This window comes from Pleurodeles waltl, chromosome 6 (assembly GCF_031143425.1).
Source record: "Pleurodeles waltl isolate 20211129_DDA chromosome 6, aPleWal1.hap1.20221129, whole genome shotgun sequence".
NCBI classification, from domain to species: Eukaryota; Metazoa; Chordata; class Amphibia; order Caudata; family Salamandridae; genus Pleurodeles; species Pleurodeles waltl.
The window spans coordinates 1,465,997,621-1,466,014,500 of record NC_090445.1 but is presented as its reverse complement, the minus strand read 5'-3'; the positions used below and the strand labels follow the sequence as shown (position 1 = coordinate 1,466,014,500).

Genomic DNA, 16,880 nt, shown 5'->3' with positions numbered 1-16,880 from the left:
ACGTCAGACACAGCAGTAGTACAGGGGAAATTCTGTGAATGGGACGTTTGCAAAAGCAAAATGGCTTGGTAAATCTAGCCCCATATTTCTTTGCCAAATTTTTATTACTCCTGATAACGTCGTAAAACGTCAGACACAGCAGTTGTACAGGGGATATTATTTTTTCAACTTTCATTCACCAAGTACAATGGACATGACTATTTTTCTACATCCCCGTGCCGTTCTTGGGACAAATTCGTCATCCGATGTGGGAGATGGTGGAAGAGATATACCGGAGTTTTACCACTAATCCTAGCAAAGGAAAATAAGCATCTAACACAGAAATGTGGCTTCCATTCATAGCAAGGACATTTTAAAAGTTCTATACTATATTTTGTGCCTTAAATTAGTTGTAACAGGGTACCATAGTCAAAGGATCCTTCACCACAGAGCTTATCTCCTGGTTGATGTCTCACTCAAACATATAGGTGCTTCTGGTATGTATATTGAAAGAGCATGGTAAGAGATACGCTACCCATTATCTAGTGCAGGAAGCTCCTGCTAATACTTGTATTTTCTTGGTGTTCCAAAACGTAGTTCAAACGTTCATTGCATGCCCAGGATGCCTCATAATTCCTGCTTAGAACTACAGAGTCGTGCTCTGTTGAAAACAATAGAAGTGATGGAATTTCTATGTCCAGATCAGCTCACTTGCAGAAATGTCTATATTTTAATTGGAAGTCTACAGCATGAGGAGTTTTCTGTGCATGCACCAGTACATGTTCTGGGAAATAGGATTAATAATTAAGGCCTCAAGATACATGACTTAACGAGATAAAAATTATCCCACGTCGACATAACTCGTTTTTATGAGTCATGTTCATTTCTTCTCTGGTTTAGTAGGGGTGCATTGTGATGTTTGAATAAAGTTATTGAGTTATGACCTGTCTAATTCATTCTGTCATGAGGCAACGCCAATTTTCATCTCACTTGTGATTTTCATCTTGCTTCTGCTTTGGCCATGGTCTGAAAAAAGGATTGGAATAATCCAAGTGTCCCAGCTGTAATACAACGAGTGACATATTTGTAACCTACCTACCAGACAATTACCTTAATCTGTTATCTAGTCCGAGCCAGAAAAATACATGTTGATTAACTTTGCAAGCCATTGCTTTGGACAAAGGGTGCTATAAAATTTGATAAATTTGACAAATAGTTATAAGTGACATTATTAGGCTGTTGCAAAATAATGTGTTAACATCTTAAGTTGTTTACATTGATTACTGTTATGTTTAATCATTTTAATCATCAAGTGCAATTTTGAAATAATTTAAATAACCTCTAGTCTGTCTTCCATTGCCTCATTTAATATCTACTATTAATCGTTCAGTAAAATTAACTTGAATTATAACTTTGTAAACCAACATTTTTGTGACAGTTTGTTTTCTTCACCTATGTAGATCCTCATATTAAAGTCTCTGGGAAGAAGGAGTATGTGAAGGAAGCTAAAGAGAGGATTATGTCTGTTCTGGACACAAAGGTAGAGTTTTTTATGTTTTTTGACACAGTGTACATTTCTTGTGAAAGTACAGCAAAGGTCATGTACTAAGTAGGCCTGGTCTGCATTTTGTAGCCAATGCCACAATTATTAGCACTTCTGATTTTCCACAGAATTTCACTCGCACTGAACCACTGCAGTAAGCCGCTTACTAAAGTTTGCCTTTCTGCAGAGTTAATAATGCAGCTGGCTGTTATATAAGTGGGACTCAATACAGAAAAAAACAAGTTAGGGAGAAGGCCAGGGGGTTACGAATAGAGGGATCATCAGCAATCCTGCCTGGTACACAACCCTGTGGGAACATGCACAAAGTTCTTGCAAACACCTTCTTCTAAGACCTTCCCCTCTTCCCTTGTATCTCCCTTAAGATGTTTAGACTCGCTACACTTCCTGAGTATAATTGGGGCTGGTATGAATACAGATTACAGGGCTGCTAGATGTCAGTTCAACCACTGAGAAGTCAGAAGTGGCCCTCTGGTAGGAGGGAGAGGAGATGTCAGTCATGAGTTTGCAAACTGCGTGGAGAGCTCGATTTGCTCAAGAGCTCATTCTGACATTGCAATTCCATCTTGAGGACAGTTTTTAAATGAATGATGCTAACCTTTGGACTTTGGAGAATCAATTCATTCATCATAATTATGGTAACGAGAACCTTCAAAAGAGGGCAGTAGGAGATGGAAAAGTGGATTCATAAGATAAATTTAAGTAGAAAACAATCACTTCTGGGACAGTCTCTTTGTGATGAGAATGAGAGCTAGTTGACTTAAGATTTGAAGAGGCAAGCCTTAATAGCGTTTATGAATTTGAGGCATTTCCCTTTCACCTTGTCATCCTTTGTGCAATTGTCTTATCTGTATCTAGTATATTAGTAGCGTCAGTGCTTTTTGTTATTTTTAAAGTGCTCAATTTGCAGAATCGGGGGTCATGTGAGTCACTACAGACGGCAACCCACAAAATTAGAATGATATCAAACCTTTATGAGACAAATATTCAAAGTCAAAACCACAAGGGGTTATTAAAATTTAAAATCATTACAGAAGGTAAAATAGTTTTATTGGCATTTCTGAACAATATAGGGCAAACGAGAGAAAAACAAAATGAAGGAACATTAAGGCATAGCACTATAAACTGTCCCCAGTATGTAACAGCAGGATCTGAATCTCTGCCGCGGCATCCTGAGACATCCGAGAGTGGAACTTCTCAGCACATCATTCGAACCAATCGCATGAGGCTGTACCCACACTCACGCCTCTGCAATTCCTCCACGTCCAGTGGTGCAGTTTGTAGGGGGTCTCCTTTGCCTCCCTAATAAGCCCGCTAGTACCATGTGCCATACCCGCCGATGCCCCCAACAGAAGCAGCCGCCCATCCATGGGGTTTAGCAGGTATGTCTAAATCGGGGCCCGAATGTCTCTCAGGTGTTGAATGGGAGGCATCGTAGAGTAATAACGTTCCTGCTGAACATCACTGCAGGTATTTCAATAATTTCCAAGAGTGCCTGGCTAACTTCATCCCAGTATACAGCTATTCTCCTGCATTGCTACACAAGATGCATGAAGTCTGCCTCTGCTTTACTGCATCGCATACAGCGTGAATTGTCTCTTAACTTAAGCGACAACAGCTTTGGGGGTGTTTTACATTCTATGAAGGTATTTGAAGAGGATGAGGTGCATTCTGCCATTGGGAGACAGCACTATTACCTGACTGCAGCAGTACCTCCATTCTGCACCTGTGACAGCAGTACTCAAATCAGCATCCTACACTGTTCTTATACAGAGTCCAGGCAGTGGAGTCTCTGCTGGTATGGAGCAGTATATTTTGGTTACTATGTGCTGTACCATTGGGGACCTCCCGGGAAAATTGTCAGAATGGCGGATTTCGTGGGTTCCTTAGGGAAGGTCCGATGTTGCCCTCTAGACAGCGCCTGGAGGCAGTAATATATGAAGGCGACCGTGGGGGGCGCTCCAGCCCAATCCACCTCAGTCAGACGGTACGGGAACTAACCCCATAGGAAAATGTCACCAATCGTGGCAATTTCCAATTTGCCATCTGCTGTAAAAGTTTTATATTGCATGTGAGAAGTGTTACAAGGAAATAGGTCATCGGCTGATGGGGCGAGTAGAGAATCTGAGAGTTTAGTCGCTTCCTAATCTTCACCCAGGCTAGCTGGGTACTAGCCACCGTGTTGATCTCCGCCATATGAAGGCAAATAGTTAGTAAAATTAATAATTATATCCTTTTAGTGAGGCGATTTAAGGTAAGGGCAACCTCTAAAATCAATTATTAGTTACAACCAAATGATAGCTAGGCAAAACCCGAAAAAATATATAAGTACAAAGTCAGCAAGAGAAACAGACATAAACTGTGCATCTGAAAAAGAGGTAAAAAGCGATGGCACACAACCAAAAAATAATTAATTTTAAAGGTGTTTTTTCACACGAGAGACCATCACTTGCCTTTGTGTGAAATGAAGTGATAAGGGCAACAACCAATAGTTTTTCATAAACATGTGATACTTTAACTGCAACATCGATAAAAACGTCTGAAGAATGTTCAATGAATGCTAACCCATAACCTAAAAATGAAAGAATGACTACGTTTTTGCATGTGCTAATGTTGCTTCTGCTTTTGAATAAGTCGTTCTTAGGAACAGGAAAAGTCATTGCTTTTATTTGAAGGGTGAGTGCAAATCAGGACATCCTCCAAGGCACAAGAGAAATTAGATTTTGTTTCAGCACAAGAAAAACACTACAACAAAATGAAGCCCATTTCTGCTTTTGCTGTTATTGAAAAAGAGCACCTGTAGGCCTTTTAAATATGAAGAAAAAAACTGCATCCCTTTCATAATTGCAGATATTCATGTCAGGACACGCAAGCTGACCCCAGTGACAAAAAAACTTGCCACTTAGCAAACGCAACAAATCTATGGCAGCATAAAAAAACTAACCATAATAATAAATTGAAATTCAAATGAATGAACTGCTATAAATATGACCAGATGTCATGAGAGACAAATGTTAACATTATAGTGAAGGATTTGGTTAGGATGTGGCCGAGGAGCCATTAAGGTCAGTGTGAGTTTTAAATGGAGTAATCAGGGAGCCAGGTAGGTAAGAATAGGATAACCTATAGAGGGTAGGACAAGTAGTTTAATGACCTGCTCTACTGATTGGATGGCACTCTTAAACCAGCCAGGTCTTAGCAGGAGGCCAGTGAAAGTAACCCAGACAGAAATGAAAGGCAGATTATGTTCTGTAATGCTGTGTGTTACGACACTAAGAGGCATATTTATACTCTGTTTGCGCCGGATTTGTGTTGTTTTTTTTTTACGCAAATCCGACGCAAAGCTAACTCCATATTTATACTTTGGCGTTAGACCCGTCTAGCGCCAAAGATCTTGGAGTTTGCGTCATTTTTTAGCGTGGACACCTACCTTGCGTTAATGATATGCAAGGTAGGCGTTCCCTTCTAAAAAATGACTTTAAGGCATGTGCGCCTTATTTAAACTCCCGTGCGTCACGGGATTGGGCGGGCCTGAAAAAATGACGTCCAGCCGTTTTTGCGTAATTTTTTAACGCCTGGTCAGGGCTGGCGTTAAGGGACCTGTGGGCTCGGAAGGAGACCAGAGGTGCCCTCCCATGCCCCCAGGGACACCCCCTGCCACCCTTGCCCACCCCAGGAGGACGCCCACGGATGGAGGGACCCATCCCAGGGAACTTAAGGTAAGTTCAGGTAAGTATTTATTTATTTTTTTTGGCATAGCGGGGCCTGATTTGTGCCCCCCTACATGCCACTATGCCCAATGACCATGCCCAGGGGACATAAGTCCCCTGGGCATGGCCAATGGGCAAGGGGGCATGACTCCTGTCTGTGTTAAGACAGGAGTCATTTCAATGGGGGTTGGGAGTCAAAAACAAATGGCGCAAATCGGGTTGAGGCCAATATTTTGCCTCAGACCTGACTTGCCCCATTTTTTGACGCCCAAGCTCCATTGTCCCCTACGCCGGCGGTGCCTGGTGTGGGTCATTTTTTTTTACGCACACCAGTCAGCTGCGCCGGCTAACGTCATTCAATAAATAAGGCGCCCGCATGGCGCTTTGGAATGGCGTTAGCCGGCGTTAAAAATTTTGACGCACAACTGCGTTGGCGCAGTTGTACGTCAAAAAGTATAAATATGGCCCTAAGTGAGTCAAGTAAAGCAAAATGTTACACTCTTTTTAACCTCACATTTTCCTAGTACTTGAACGATTTCTTCTAGTGGGGTTGAAGGAGGGGTGTGGAAGTATGTGGTCCTGAACCTAATGTAAAGTATTCATCTGGGCTCAGTTCACAAAGACGCTTGTACATGTATATTTAACTTTCATATACAGATTACTTTGTTCACTAGCGTAAAACCACTTTTGACAAAACATTGTTTTACGTTTGCAAAAAGTTTAACTGCCATGTAGATTTTTTTTTGTGAAAATATCCGCTACAAGAGCTTAATTGACAACCATACTTATTTAATGAGTAATTCAGAGCTTTTTAGCAATTCCCACCGGTTTACACTAAATTCTTACGGCTTTTAAGGGATGCAGAACTGCCACCACATCCTGATAACACTTGTCTTGAGAGTGTGCTTCTGACTGATTTGAAAAGCGGGTATGAGAGCCTTCGAACGATGCTCCACTGCATAGTTCACAGAACAGTTTGATACTTAGCAGTTTTAATGGGAGGGGCATTGCAATTTTGAGGCCTGTCTGACAGTTTGCAATTAGAGCCTGCTTTCTCTTGGATTTGATACAGATACTAACACACTTTGATATCCCCTTGCAATCTGCAGGGTGTTGCCTCCTCCGGTTATTGCCTATTCAAACCTAGGCACCATGACATTGAAAATGGCTCGGTGCTAAATAGTGTTTTAGAACCGTTAGGCAACATCAACGCAATGATGACATAAAACAATAATTTATGGAGCCCTCATTTAATGCATTATTTCACCACAAATGCCTTTTTGCTATACATAAGCCATGTATGTGGCTATCTATAAGGTATGCAGATGTGCATCCACTTTAAATTTGTGCATTATGCAATGGAAATAACAAAGCTGAACGTCCACTTCCGTGATGACCAGAATGTGGGAGAGCAAATACAATTCATTAGATCAGGGATCCACAACCCTTTATGTGATAAGAGCTACTTATTTTCAATGAAAACCATCCCGAGCTACTAATATCATTAGTGTTGTAATGGTGACCATATGAGTCAACATTACATTAGCGGCCATCAAATGTAAGATTGCCAACAGTGATCACCTCAGTTCATTAGGCAGGGTTCCCAGCAGTGATGTAAAAAGGTTTTTGCAATGTGGAATCCCTCTAGGTGGGCAATACCTAAGCCATAGATGTAATGCCCCTGGCACCAAGGTAATAATACTAGTAATACGTCAGGGCAAAGCTGCACAATTTGTCTCTCAAATATCATCTTTAAATGTATTTCAGAAATTTAGCAATTTTTCTCCAAAGATCAGTTTGTGTTCTGAAAATGCACACAGTTTTGCTTCCAATACATGCTTTCAAGTTTGGTATATATGTATTCATTCTGCCTAGCAAAAGCTGGTGTGTACGCTATAGACCTACCAGTAGTTCACAAGCAACTCGTTGGAGAAGCCTGCATTGGATAAGATTGTGTATCCACTTAGTACCCGAGTTCCAGATAAATGAAACATTAAAGGGTTTTATTATAGAATTAACAAAATAAATGGTACAGAGTCAATGCCACAAAAGCACTCAAATGCAGTGTATTTAAAAATCAGAAATCATTTAACATCTCAGATGATCAACAAAACGGGGAAAGAACTGGACAGCTTCCCTAGTAGAATAGAAAAGCCTTCTGGCTCACCCTAAAAATTAAGAGGTTTTATACATTATTTTCCCATATGAAATTACAGAAACCACAGTAACACTGTGGTGTGAGCGGAAATATAATTTCATAAGCAAATCAGAGCACATGAAAAATAAATGTCACATTGCCTTAACACGCAAAAACTAACCCACTATATTAATAATTATTCAGCGCCCTTTATGCTAATTGTGTCTGGAAATGCTGAATCATAATTAGATTCATTAACAATTACACATTATAAATGAATATAGCACAATGAAACTGAAAAGCATTTTAAATGTAGTAAATCATAGCGGAATAGGGGAAGTTTCATCAAGAGCAGAATACAATACCAGTGGAAATGAACTATTACCTTTCATTTGACTGTATGTTGTAGAGTTTGTGAGGAAAGAAGGTGGGCGGGGGAAGAGCTGAATGAATGACAGCCATGACTTCCAACTTGGACAAGATGGAGTTTGCACTAAAATGTGGCCTATTTACCAGACACAGTAAAACCACCCCCCTACACATCATTGAAAGCAATTGCACTACATCATTATATACTTCTGACATCAAATGTAAAAATGTATTTTGCTCATTATTAATAGTGCACAAAATATAAACCCATCCAAATCTCTTACAAAAGCACAACAGGGCTCCATTACTTCTGAGGTGAACTGTACCTCTGTGCATCTAAACCTCAAAGTACCTTTACCTTCAACACAGTCTATTTGTGTTTACAGCTGAACAGAGTTGATAAGGGCCAAGATGATGATTCCTTTGTTATTACTCTTCCTGAGGCACTCATTGGACCAAATCAGAGTGTACATCCAAATTGTCCCTTCCTCGAAGGAAATTAACTAGTCATGAAATATACTGTTAACTAATTACAAATTATTGTCCCTATTTGGCCCTTTTATTGGATGTTTCGTGTGTCCTCCTCTTCATCCATTTTATGTCAGTGGCACAGGAACAATGTCACAATTACTTACCGGTAAGAGTCGTTCTTTCCCCGTGATGAATCACATTGTGAGGCCCACGTGCCTCCATTCACAATCCCTTCCCAACACATAAAAGACCCTTCTCACTTCCTGTTCCGTACCAAGTCCTAACCAACACAGTTGGACTGGCCGATATCAGAGCAGGCCTGATTCATCATAGCGCGTGAAAGACTCAAAGTAATGCCATTACCAGTAAGTAATCGTAGCATTACTTCATCGACCCTCTCACTGTGAAAAATCACATGATGAGATGTACCCTAGCCAATAAAGTGGACCAGGACAACTGCACTGAACAAGCAAAACAAGCGAATGCCAAAGGCAAAAACTGGGCAAAACCCTGACGCCATAGGAGAAGACAGACTAAACTGCTGAGATGTCAGCAAAACGCAGGGATGACCCACTTACACAAGGTAGATAGGAAGGCAGACTTCCGTCTACAATGCGGGACCTAAATTCACCAACAAAGAGGAGGAAACAATCAGACAGATTGCAGGCCCCCAGGGTGGGCAGCTAATGAAATGTCCCCAAAAAAAGACACACCAATATCAGAAGACGCAACCGCACGGAAGATAAGGGTGCCAATGGAGGAAACAGACCAGCCCGCAACACCAAACACAGACCTCAGGAAGGACACACCACCTGTGGGACAGGACAGAGAGCAGAATATCCCAGAAAGATCCAGGAGACAAAAACTCTGGGTGACCACCAGAATACCCCACAGGGAGAGTAACATAGACACAGAAGCACACAGACCCCGAAGAAAGGCCCAATGGAACAACGAGTAGAAATACCAACACCTGAGGAAAAGCCAATGCATCTATCAAATGTGAGAGGGACAGGGAGATTAACACGGTCCAGTGTACAGCCTCCCTAAATGTTAAGTAAATCAAAGTAAACTGTTCCAAACAAGAGAAGGAAAGAAAAGGACACAGGTTCTAATGACACCTCTAAAATTAGAAGCAAAAGCCCTCACACATCCAGTGGATGTCATGCTTCATCATAGGGCTAGCTCCTCATCAGACTGGCACAGCAATGTCTGGTGGGCCCCACAAGGGGTCTCTTTACTGGAGATCTTGATTTTTTTGTGCGTGCCGTATTTGCCAAGGCAGGTTTAAATTTAAACCTACCATCAAGAAAAAGCAGGAGAGAAAGAGTTAAAATTGGCTCGAAAGCCTCAAAACTATATATTTTATTCGATATGAGGATCTCTGTCAAAATTAAAAACACAGGAGCGTGGGATCGGAATAATGTTCAACCACTCTACCAGTTCAAAGAAAGCTGTTAGGAACAATATCCCTTTAGCTATTATATGAGGTCAACATGTTTCACGCCTAAAAGGTCCATACGGATCACTTGGCGCTTCATCAGGACCAAAACAAATTTCTCCTAAGCTATGTTACATACCCTAGATGAATTTCAAGGTCTGAAGGGTTACAAGTAACTTACATAGAATGCTACAAAGATATGGCCTCAATAGGTGAGAACCTGTGGAAAAAAAGAGTACAACACGACAAATGATTATAATGCAGTATAAAACTATAAGATATATTACTCGTATAAAAGTGTCGTGACACTCTGTGTTGATGTGCTGTCATGCTACATGTGATGATACCCATAGTAAAAACTCCTTAACCTCCTACAATGAGGACCGGGTTCCTTGGGAAAGTGCGAGCCAAAGGACTGACGTCACTATGTAAATCACAAAAATAACAGCAATTCAATTAAACAAAATAACTCAAAAATGAGAGGTAATGCAGTCAGAAAAAGGGGGTTACTTAATGCCAATTGATTAAGCAGGTGCATCCATTTAGGTGAGGATGGGAGCTCTCCTTAGAACTCTAATGCCCACACAAAAACAGAGGAGGGTCTCTTATGAAGGGGGAAGCTCACTTGCCACAGATTGTATGTCGATGGTAACAACAATTGGTAAAACAAAGACACAGACGATGCAGCAATGAAGGGGCTAGAAAGTCAAGTCTATAGCAGGCGAGTCAGGTTGTTTCAAGCAATGCGTGTGTACAATGAAATGCTGCTTCATACACTTTGTGTATTGCTGTCCCCCAATCTTAACCTGTGCGATCGATAAAATGCCAGTTGTAACGGAAAAACTTAGTAATGGCAGTCGAGGTGAGGAAAACTCAGCATCTAAAAATAAAATAGACCCTAGGTGACAAAAAAGTGATAAATTAAATATGTACTCACATTTCGCATGTCGTTCAATGCTGGAGACCTACCCGACGGCCACCGTCCAGGAAGTGAGGGGATCAATGCGGTCGTCAGGTAAATAGGTCATGGGACTCAGCAGGGACCAATCAAAGCCGTGACCAAGGAGAGAAGGGGCTCGTCACGGGGACTTCAACCCCGCCTACCAATAGGAATAAAAAGAGAACTCCCATAGAAAATCGGAAGGGGAGCCAGAGGACTACTGTCAATGATGGGAAAAGATATTTCAAACCCCCCAAAAAGTGGGGGGGCATGCATAAATGTTATTACAAAAATATTGTCAAGGATAAATATCTAATGAAAAAAACTGTGGTAAATAATCAAAAATAAGCCTTGTTCAAGAGACCAGATCTATCAAGAGGGTCCAAGTAATTCAAATGGTTAATGAAGTAAAGCATGAAGAGTCAGGGAATATCAATGTCTGTTCATAAAGTAAAAACTGCCATGAAACTAAAGGTGCTAGTGTTATGTTAATAAGTCAATACCTGGCTGTAACGATTTATGAAACAGTGCTGGTAAGACTCAGGAGCCCATATAGAAGCTCATCCATGGTATCTTTGTCATTTAACCCATTAATATGTGTCCCCAATTTGAACACCAATCATTGCTCTCTTTCAAATAGACTCTTGAGAGCCATTAGTCAAATGGTTGGGAGCCTCTAGCACTACCCACCGTAAATCGTTGGGAGTGTGCTTAGTTTCGATGAAGTGGACACTCAATTTAGTAGTTGTTCATTCACATCTGATGTTACTACGATGTTCGTTGAATCTAGCCTTGACCGCTCTTGTCATCATTACCACGTAACGAACAGGGGCATATGATCATGGAAATACAATTACGAGTGTTGAAATTGGTATGTTTCAGAAGGTGCCACCTGCCTAGAGGGTGCAACTCCAAAGATTCAGTTTGTGAGGTAAAAGGACATATATTACAACTTCCATATGGGTGGTGGCCTTGCACTGGTGGGAGTTGCCACGGTGTAGTCTATCTAGGTTCAGAAGCCAAAAGCCTTGGACGTTTATGTACTACTAGGTCTTTGATATTCCTAGTCCATTTAAAAGCAAATAGAGGTTTTGGAATGGCTTTACTGCCACTGCAGAGGATAGACCATTGTTTGTTGACCAGTTTCTTGATGGTATTAGACAAGGGGGTATAAGTGGAAACACACGTCAGTCAAGGGGCTGAGTGGTTAGGTACTGATGCCAGTAATGCCTCTCTGTGGTTGTTGTGAGCCCATTAGTGGGCCGAATTGATTATCTGACATGGGTAGTGTCTGTCAAGTAAATTGTGGGTTCGATCATCTGCTTGTGATTCCGAAAGTGGAAATGTTACTACAATTACGGCGGAGTAGTCCTTCTTAGAAAAGCAGTCAGGTGAGTCCTTTGGGCAGCCGGACAGTTCTTCTTGGCAGGTTGCAGGTTCTGGTTCAGGTTTCTTCTCCAGGAAATGTCTGAGTTGGTATGGGCAGAGGCCCTTTTTAAATACCCAGATGTGCCTTTGAAGTGGGGGAGACTTCAAAGAGTGGCTTAGAAGTGCACAAGATCCCCTTTCAGTTTAATCATGTCTGCCAGGGTCCCTGTAAAGGGTGTGGCAGTCCTTTGTGTGAGGGCAGGCTACTGTCCTTTGACATGTAAGTGTGAGGCCCTCCACCCTCCCAGCCCAGGAAGACCCATTCAAAATGCAGATGTATGCAAGTGAGGCTGAACATCCTGTGTTCGGGGTTTGTCTGAGTGAATGTACAATGGAGCTGTCAACTGAACCTAGCCAGACGTGAATTGTACGGCACAGAAGGATTTAAATGCAGGGAAATGCTCACTTTCTAAAAGTGGCATTTCTAAAATAGTAATATTAAATCCAACTTCACTAGTCAGCAGGGTTTTGTATTACGATTCTGGCCATACTAAATATGACCTTCCTACTCCTCTCAGATCAGCAGCTACCACTCAAAGAGTATATGAGGGTAGCCCTAATGTTAGCCTATGAAAGCAGCAGGCCTCACAGCAGTGCAAAAACTAATTTAGGGGTTTTATACTACTAGGACATGTAAACTACACAGGTACATGTCCTGCCTTTTGTCTACACCGCACCCTGCCCTATGAATTACCTAGGGCCTACCTTAGTTAGGGATTACTTATATGTAGAAAAAGGGGAGTTTTACGCTTGGCAAGTACCTTTAAATGCCAAGTATAATTGGCAGTGGAACTGCACACCCAGGCCTTACAATGGCAGGCCGGAGGCATGGTTAAGTGGCTACTTAAGTGGGTGGCACAATCAGTGCTACAGGCCCACTAGTAGCATTTAATCTACAGGCCCTGGGCACATACAGTGCACTTTACTAGGGACTTATAAGTAAATTAAATAATCCAATTGGGTATGATCCAAAGTCATCATGTTTAAAGGGAGAGAGCATATGCACTTTAGCACTGGTTAGCAAAAACAGTATCCAAAAAGTGGAGGGAGGCAGGCAAAAAGTTAGGGGTGACCACCCTAGGGCTGTCAGGTCTAACAGCATTCACCTGTTCGGTGGTATTGATCTCATTGATAAGATTAAGGACTTCTTTAGAATTCCTCAAATAAGTAGAGGTAGCTTTCACTAGAGGTTGTAAAAAACTGGTCATAGAAAAAAAGCCAATGCACCCATGCACACTATCTCCGCAATGAAGACAAAAGTATAGTACTAAATGACCCAGACGACAAGGACCAGGCGCCTGCAATCAGACCAGCTGGTGCCGCCACCATCCGTACCAGAAGAAGAAACAGCGATCAGAGAGGGAAAGCCACAAGATGCCCAAAAACCAAGACCCGATAGCACAAGTACCCCCTAGGGTACAATACCTAAACCCCCAGAAAACAACCTGGGAAGAAGGAAAGTGCAAAGGCACGCAACAGAATCTGTGGAGAGTAACCCCCCAGTCTACACACCAGAAGGCCAGAGAGGACGGAACTCCTTGCAAAGGGGTGCAGCCAGGCAGGTAAGAAGTCCCCCGACGCAACATCGCTCTGCGGGACAAAGGATAAGAAGGGACAGCGGAAATGCCTCCAAGTGACCCCAGGTGGAAGACCGAGCCCACAATCGGAGAATCCACCGATCAGGAGGTCCATCAACTGGGCAAAAATGACACAGGCTGGGACGCACAGTGAAGAACACCAGGGTCGGGAGAAACAAGAAAATCCCCCCCCCCAGGGTTAAAGGAAGGCCCAAAACGGTACAGAGAACAGAACCTCAGAGAAGGGCAACACAAACACCCACTAGGCAGGAAGGGACACCCATCCTGAGGCATCTGGGACCGGAGAGAACCGCTAGCACAGACACCACCGGGGCCAGGAAAGGCACGTCCCCTGACCAAATGGACGACCAAAAAGGGAAGTAGGAAATTGCCTGCAGACAAAAAACAGCCCACAGGAGTGCCAAGAGACAGGTAAGACTCGTGGAGCAGACCGCAGACTAAACAACAGAGCCTGGAAGTGACATGATAGTGCAGCACAGTAAACCCCGAGCCCCCTGATGGAGAGGAACAGAAAAGGATACCCAAGCTGCCAGAAGGCTTAAAGAAGCCACCCACAACCCCAGGCAGAGTTACCAGGTGTGAAAAAAATGACACAGACCATGAGACAACAGAAGAGACAATGCCAACAGCCCCTGAAAACAAATGTGGGGGGAAATGCACCCCCGACCAAACAGGCAACCAGCAAAGATAACCCCCAGGAGGGCCAATACAAAGGTGGCCCTAGGACAATAGCACCAGAAAATGACAGGGAGGACAGTGGAGCACAGCAGGACACACAAAGCCCACATTTCGCCAGGACGGGGCAAAACCCCAGGGACAGAAAGGGAAGACAGGACAGCAGGCCATCAGAACCCATAAAAACAATGCCGCCTGGTGACAGCAGTAGAAAGAGCAGCAAGAACAGCAACCAGGAAGACGGGAACACCTCAGAGAAGCTGAGGGGCTGGATAAACAACACAGTAGAATCCCAGACTGAGCAGCAGAAGACCAGGGCCCCAATACATCACAGGCACAAGATGCTGGCTGAACAACACATCAGAAGTTAAGCGACCAAAACAGATAACAGCAACTACACAAGCGTGGAGCAACCCCCATGGCCAGACCAGAACCCAGGTCCAGGAGGTGATGCTGAACCCCAGACAAGCAGCTGTATCAAGAAGCCAAATCATGGCCAGACAGCCGGCCACCAACTGTCACACACCTTGAACTAGTACACTCCAGAAATGAAAACAGGGAACAGGAGGACAGGCCCCCCCCAAACCAGACAGGCATCCAGACAAGGGGAGCTGAAACCCCCCCAAAGATGCAGAACCACCACCAGGAGAGCCAACACCTTGGGAAAGACTCAGGAAGCCAACCTCAGACTGTCAGAAAGTAGCCTCTTTCTAGCATGGTTACCCCCACTTTTGGCCTGTTTGTGAGTGTGTGTCAGTGTGTTTTTACTGTGACACTGCGATCCTGCTAGCCAGGACCCTAGTGCTCATAGTGAAAATCCTATATGTCAATGTTTTTGCCTGTCTCACTGGGATCCTGCTAGCCAGGACCCCAGTGCTCATAGTTTGTGGTCTAATGTGTGTGATGTCAGTAGTGCTTAACTGTGTCACTGAGGCTCTGCTAACCAGAACCTCAGTGCTTACGCTCTCTCTGCTTTTAAATTTGTCACTATATGCTAGTGACTTCATTTGCCAATTTTAATTGGCACACTGGACCCCCCTATTAAGTCCCTAGTATGTGGTACCTAGGTAGCCAGGGCATTGGGGTTCGAGGAGAACCTTATGGGCTGCAGCATTTCTTTTGCCACCCATAAGGAGCTCAGACAAACCCTTTCACAGGCCTGCTATTGCAGCCTGCGTGCAAATAGTGCGCACATTTTATGGCCATTTTCACTGCACTTAAGTAACTTATAAGTCACCTATATCTCTAACCTTCATTTACTGAAGGTTAGGTGCAAAGTTACTAAGTGTGAGGGCACCCTTGCACTAGCAAAGGTGCCCCCACGCAGTCCAGGGCCAATTCCCTGGACTTTGTGAGTGTGGGGACGCCATTACACATGTGCACTACATTTAGGTCAAAACCTATATGTAGCTTCACAATGGTAACCCTGAATATGGCCATGTAAGGTGTCTAAGATCATGTACATGTCCCCCCATTCCAAATCTGGTATTGGAGAGCCAATTCCATGCATCCTGGGGGCTCCCCAATGGAGCTCAGTCCCAGGAAGGCAGAACAAAGCATTTCCTTTGGGAGGAGGGTGTTACACCCTCTCCCTTTGGATATAGGTGTTACAGGCTGGGGAGGGGTAGCCTCCCCAAGCCTCTGTAAATGCTTTCAAGGGCACAGATGGTGCCCTCCTTGCATGAGCCAGTCTACACCCGTTCAGGCACCCCAGTCCCTGCTCTGGCGTGAAACTGGACAAAGGAAAGGGGAGGGACCACTCACCTGTCCATCACCACCCCAGGGGTGATGCCCAGAGCTCCTCCAGTGTGTCCCAGACTTCAGCCATCTTGTTTTCCAAGGTGTGGGGACACTCTGGAGGCTTGGGAGTGGCCAGTGCCAGCAGGTGACATCAGAGACCCCTCCTGATAGGTCCATACCTGATAAGGTAGCCAATCTGCCTCACAGGGCTATTTAGGGTCTCTCCTGTGAGTTTCTCTTCAGATTCTGCTTGCAAGTTTCCATCAGGAATCCTCTGCAACTACTACTTCATCCTCTGATCATCCGCAGACTGGTCCAGGAACCTCTGTAACAGCAATAAAGTATCCAGAAGGGCTACTTTTCCTCTGCAACTTCAGCTCCAGCCAGCAACTGCAACAGATTCCATGGTGTGCACACTCTGGGGACTCCCTGCCTTCACCCTGCACCAGAAGGACTGAAGAAAACTCACATGGAGTGACGGAGTCACTTCCCTTCTCCTGCAGGCACCTTCTAAGTTGACGACTGGTTCTCTTGGACTCCTCTCCTGGCGACGAGCTTACTCCTTGGAACACAGGTGGTGGACTCCTTCGACACAGACTGTCCTAAGGTCCTGTTGTCCAAATTTGGAGGAGGTAAGAGCTTTCCTTTCTCGTTTGCGGCACTACCCCTGTGCACCGCGTCATCTTCACCTCCTGAGGCCTCTGTGCACTATTTGCAAGAATTCTTCATGTACAGCCTGGCCCAGGTCCCCAGCACACTATACTGTGACGCTTAACCCGCTGAGTTGTCCTCCAGCGGCGTGGGACCTTCTTTTGTAGTGCTGCAACAACCGCA

At 43.8% G+C, this 16,880-nt stretch overlaps 1 protein-coding gene across 2 annotated transcripts in view; it reads left to right on the top strand.

Moving 5' to 3' along the window:
• BICC1 (BicC family RNA binding protein 1) overlaps positions 1-16,880 on the top strand; it is an 821,381-nt gene that overhangs the window by 603,972 nt on the left and 200,529 nt on the right. For both annotated transcript variants that reach the window (XM_069240970.1, XM_069240969.1), the window contains exon 4: positions 1,440-1,519. In XM_069240970.1, coding sequence (XP_069097071.1) covers positions 1,440-1,519 — 80 coding nt within the window. The remainder of the gene's footprint in view (positions 1-1,439; positions 1,520-16,880) is intronic.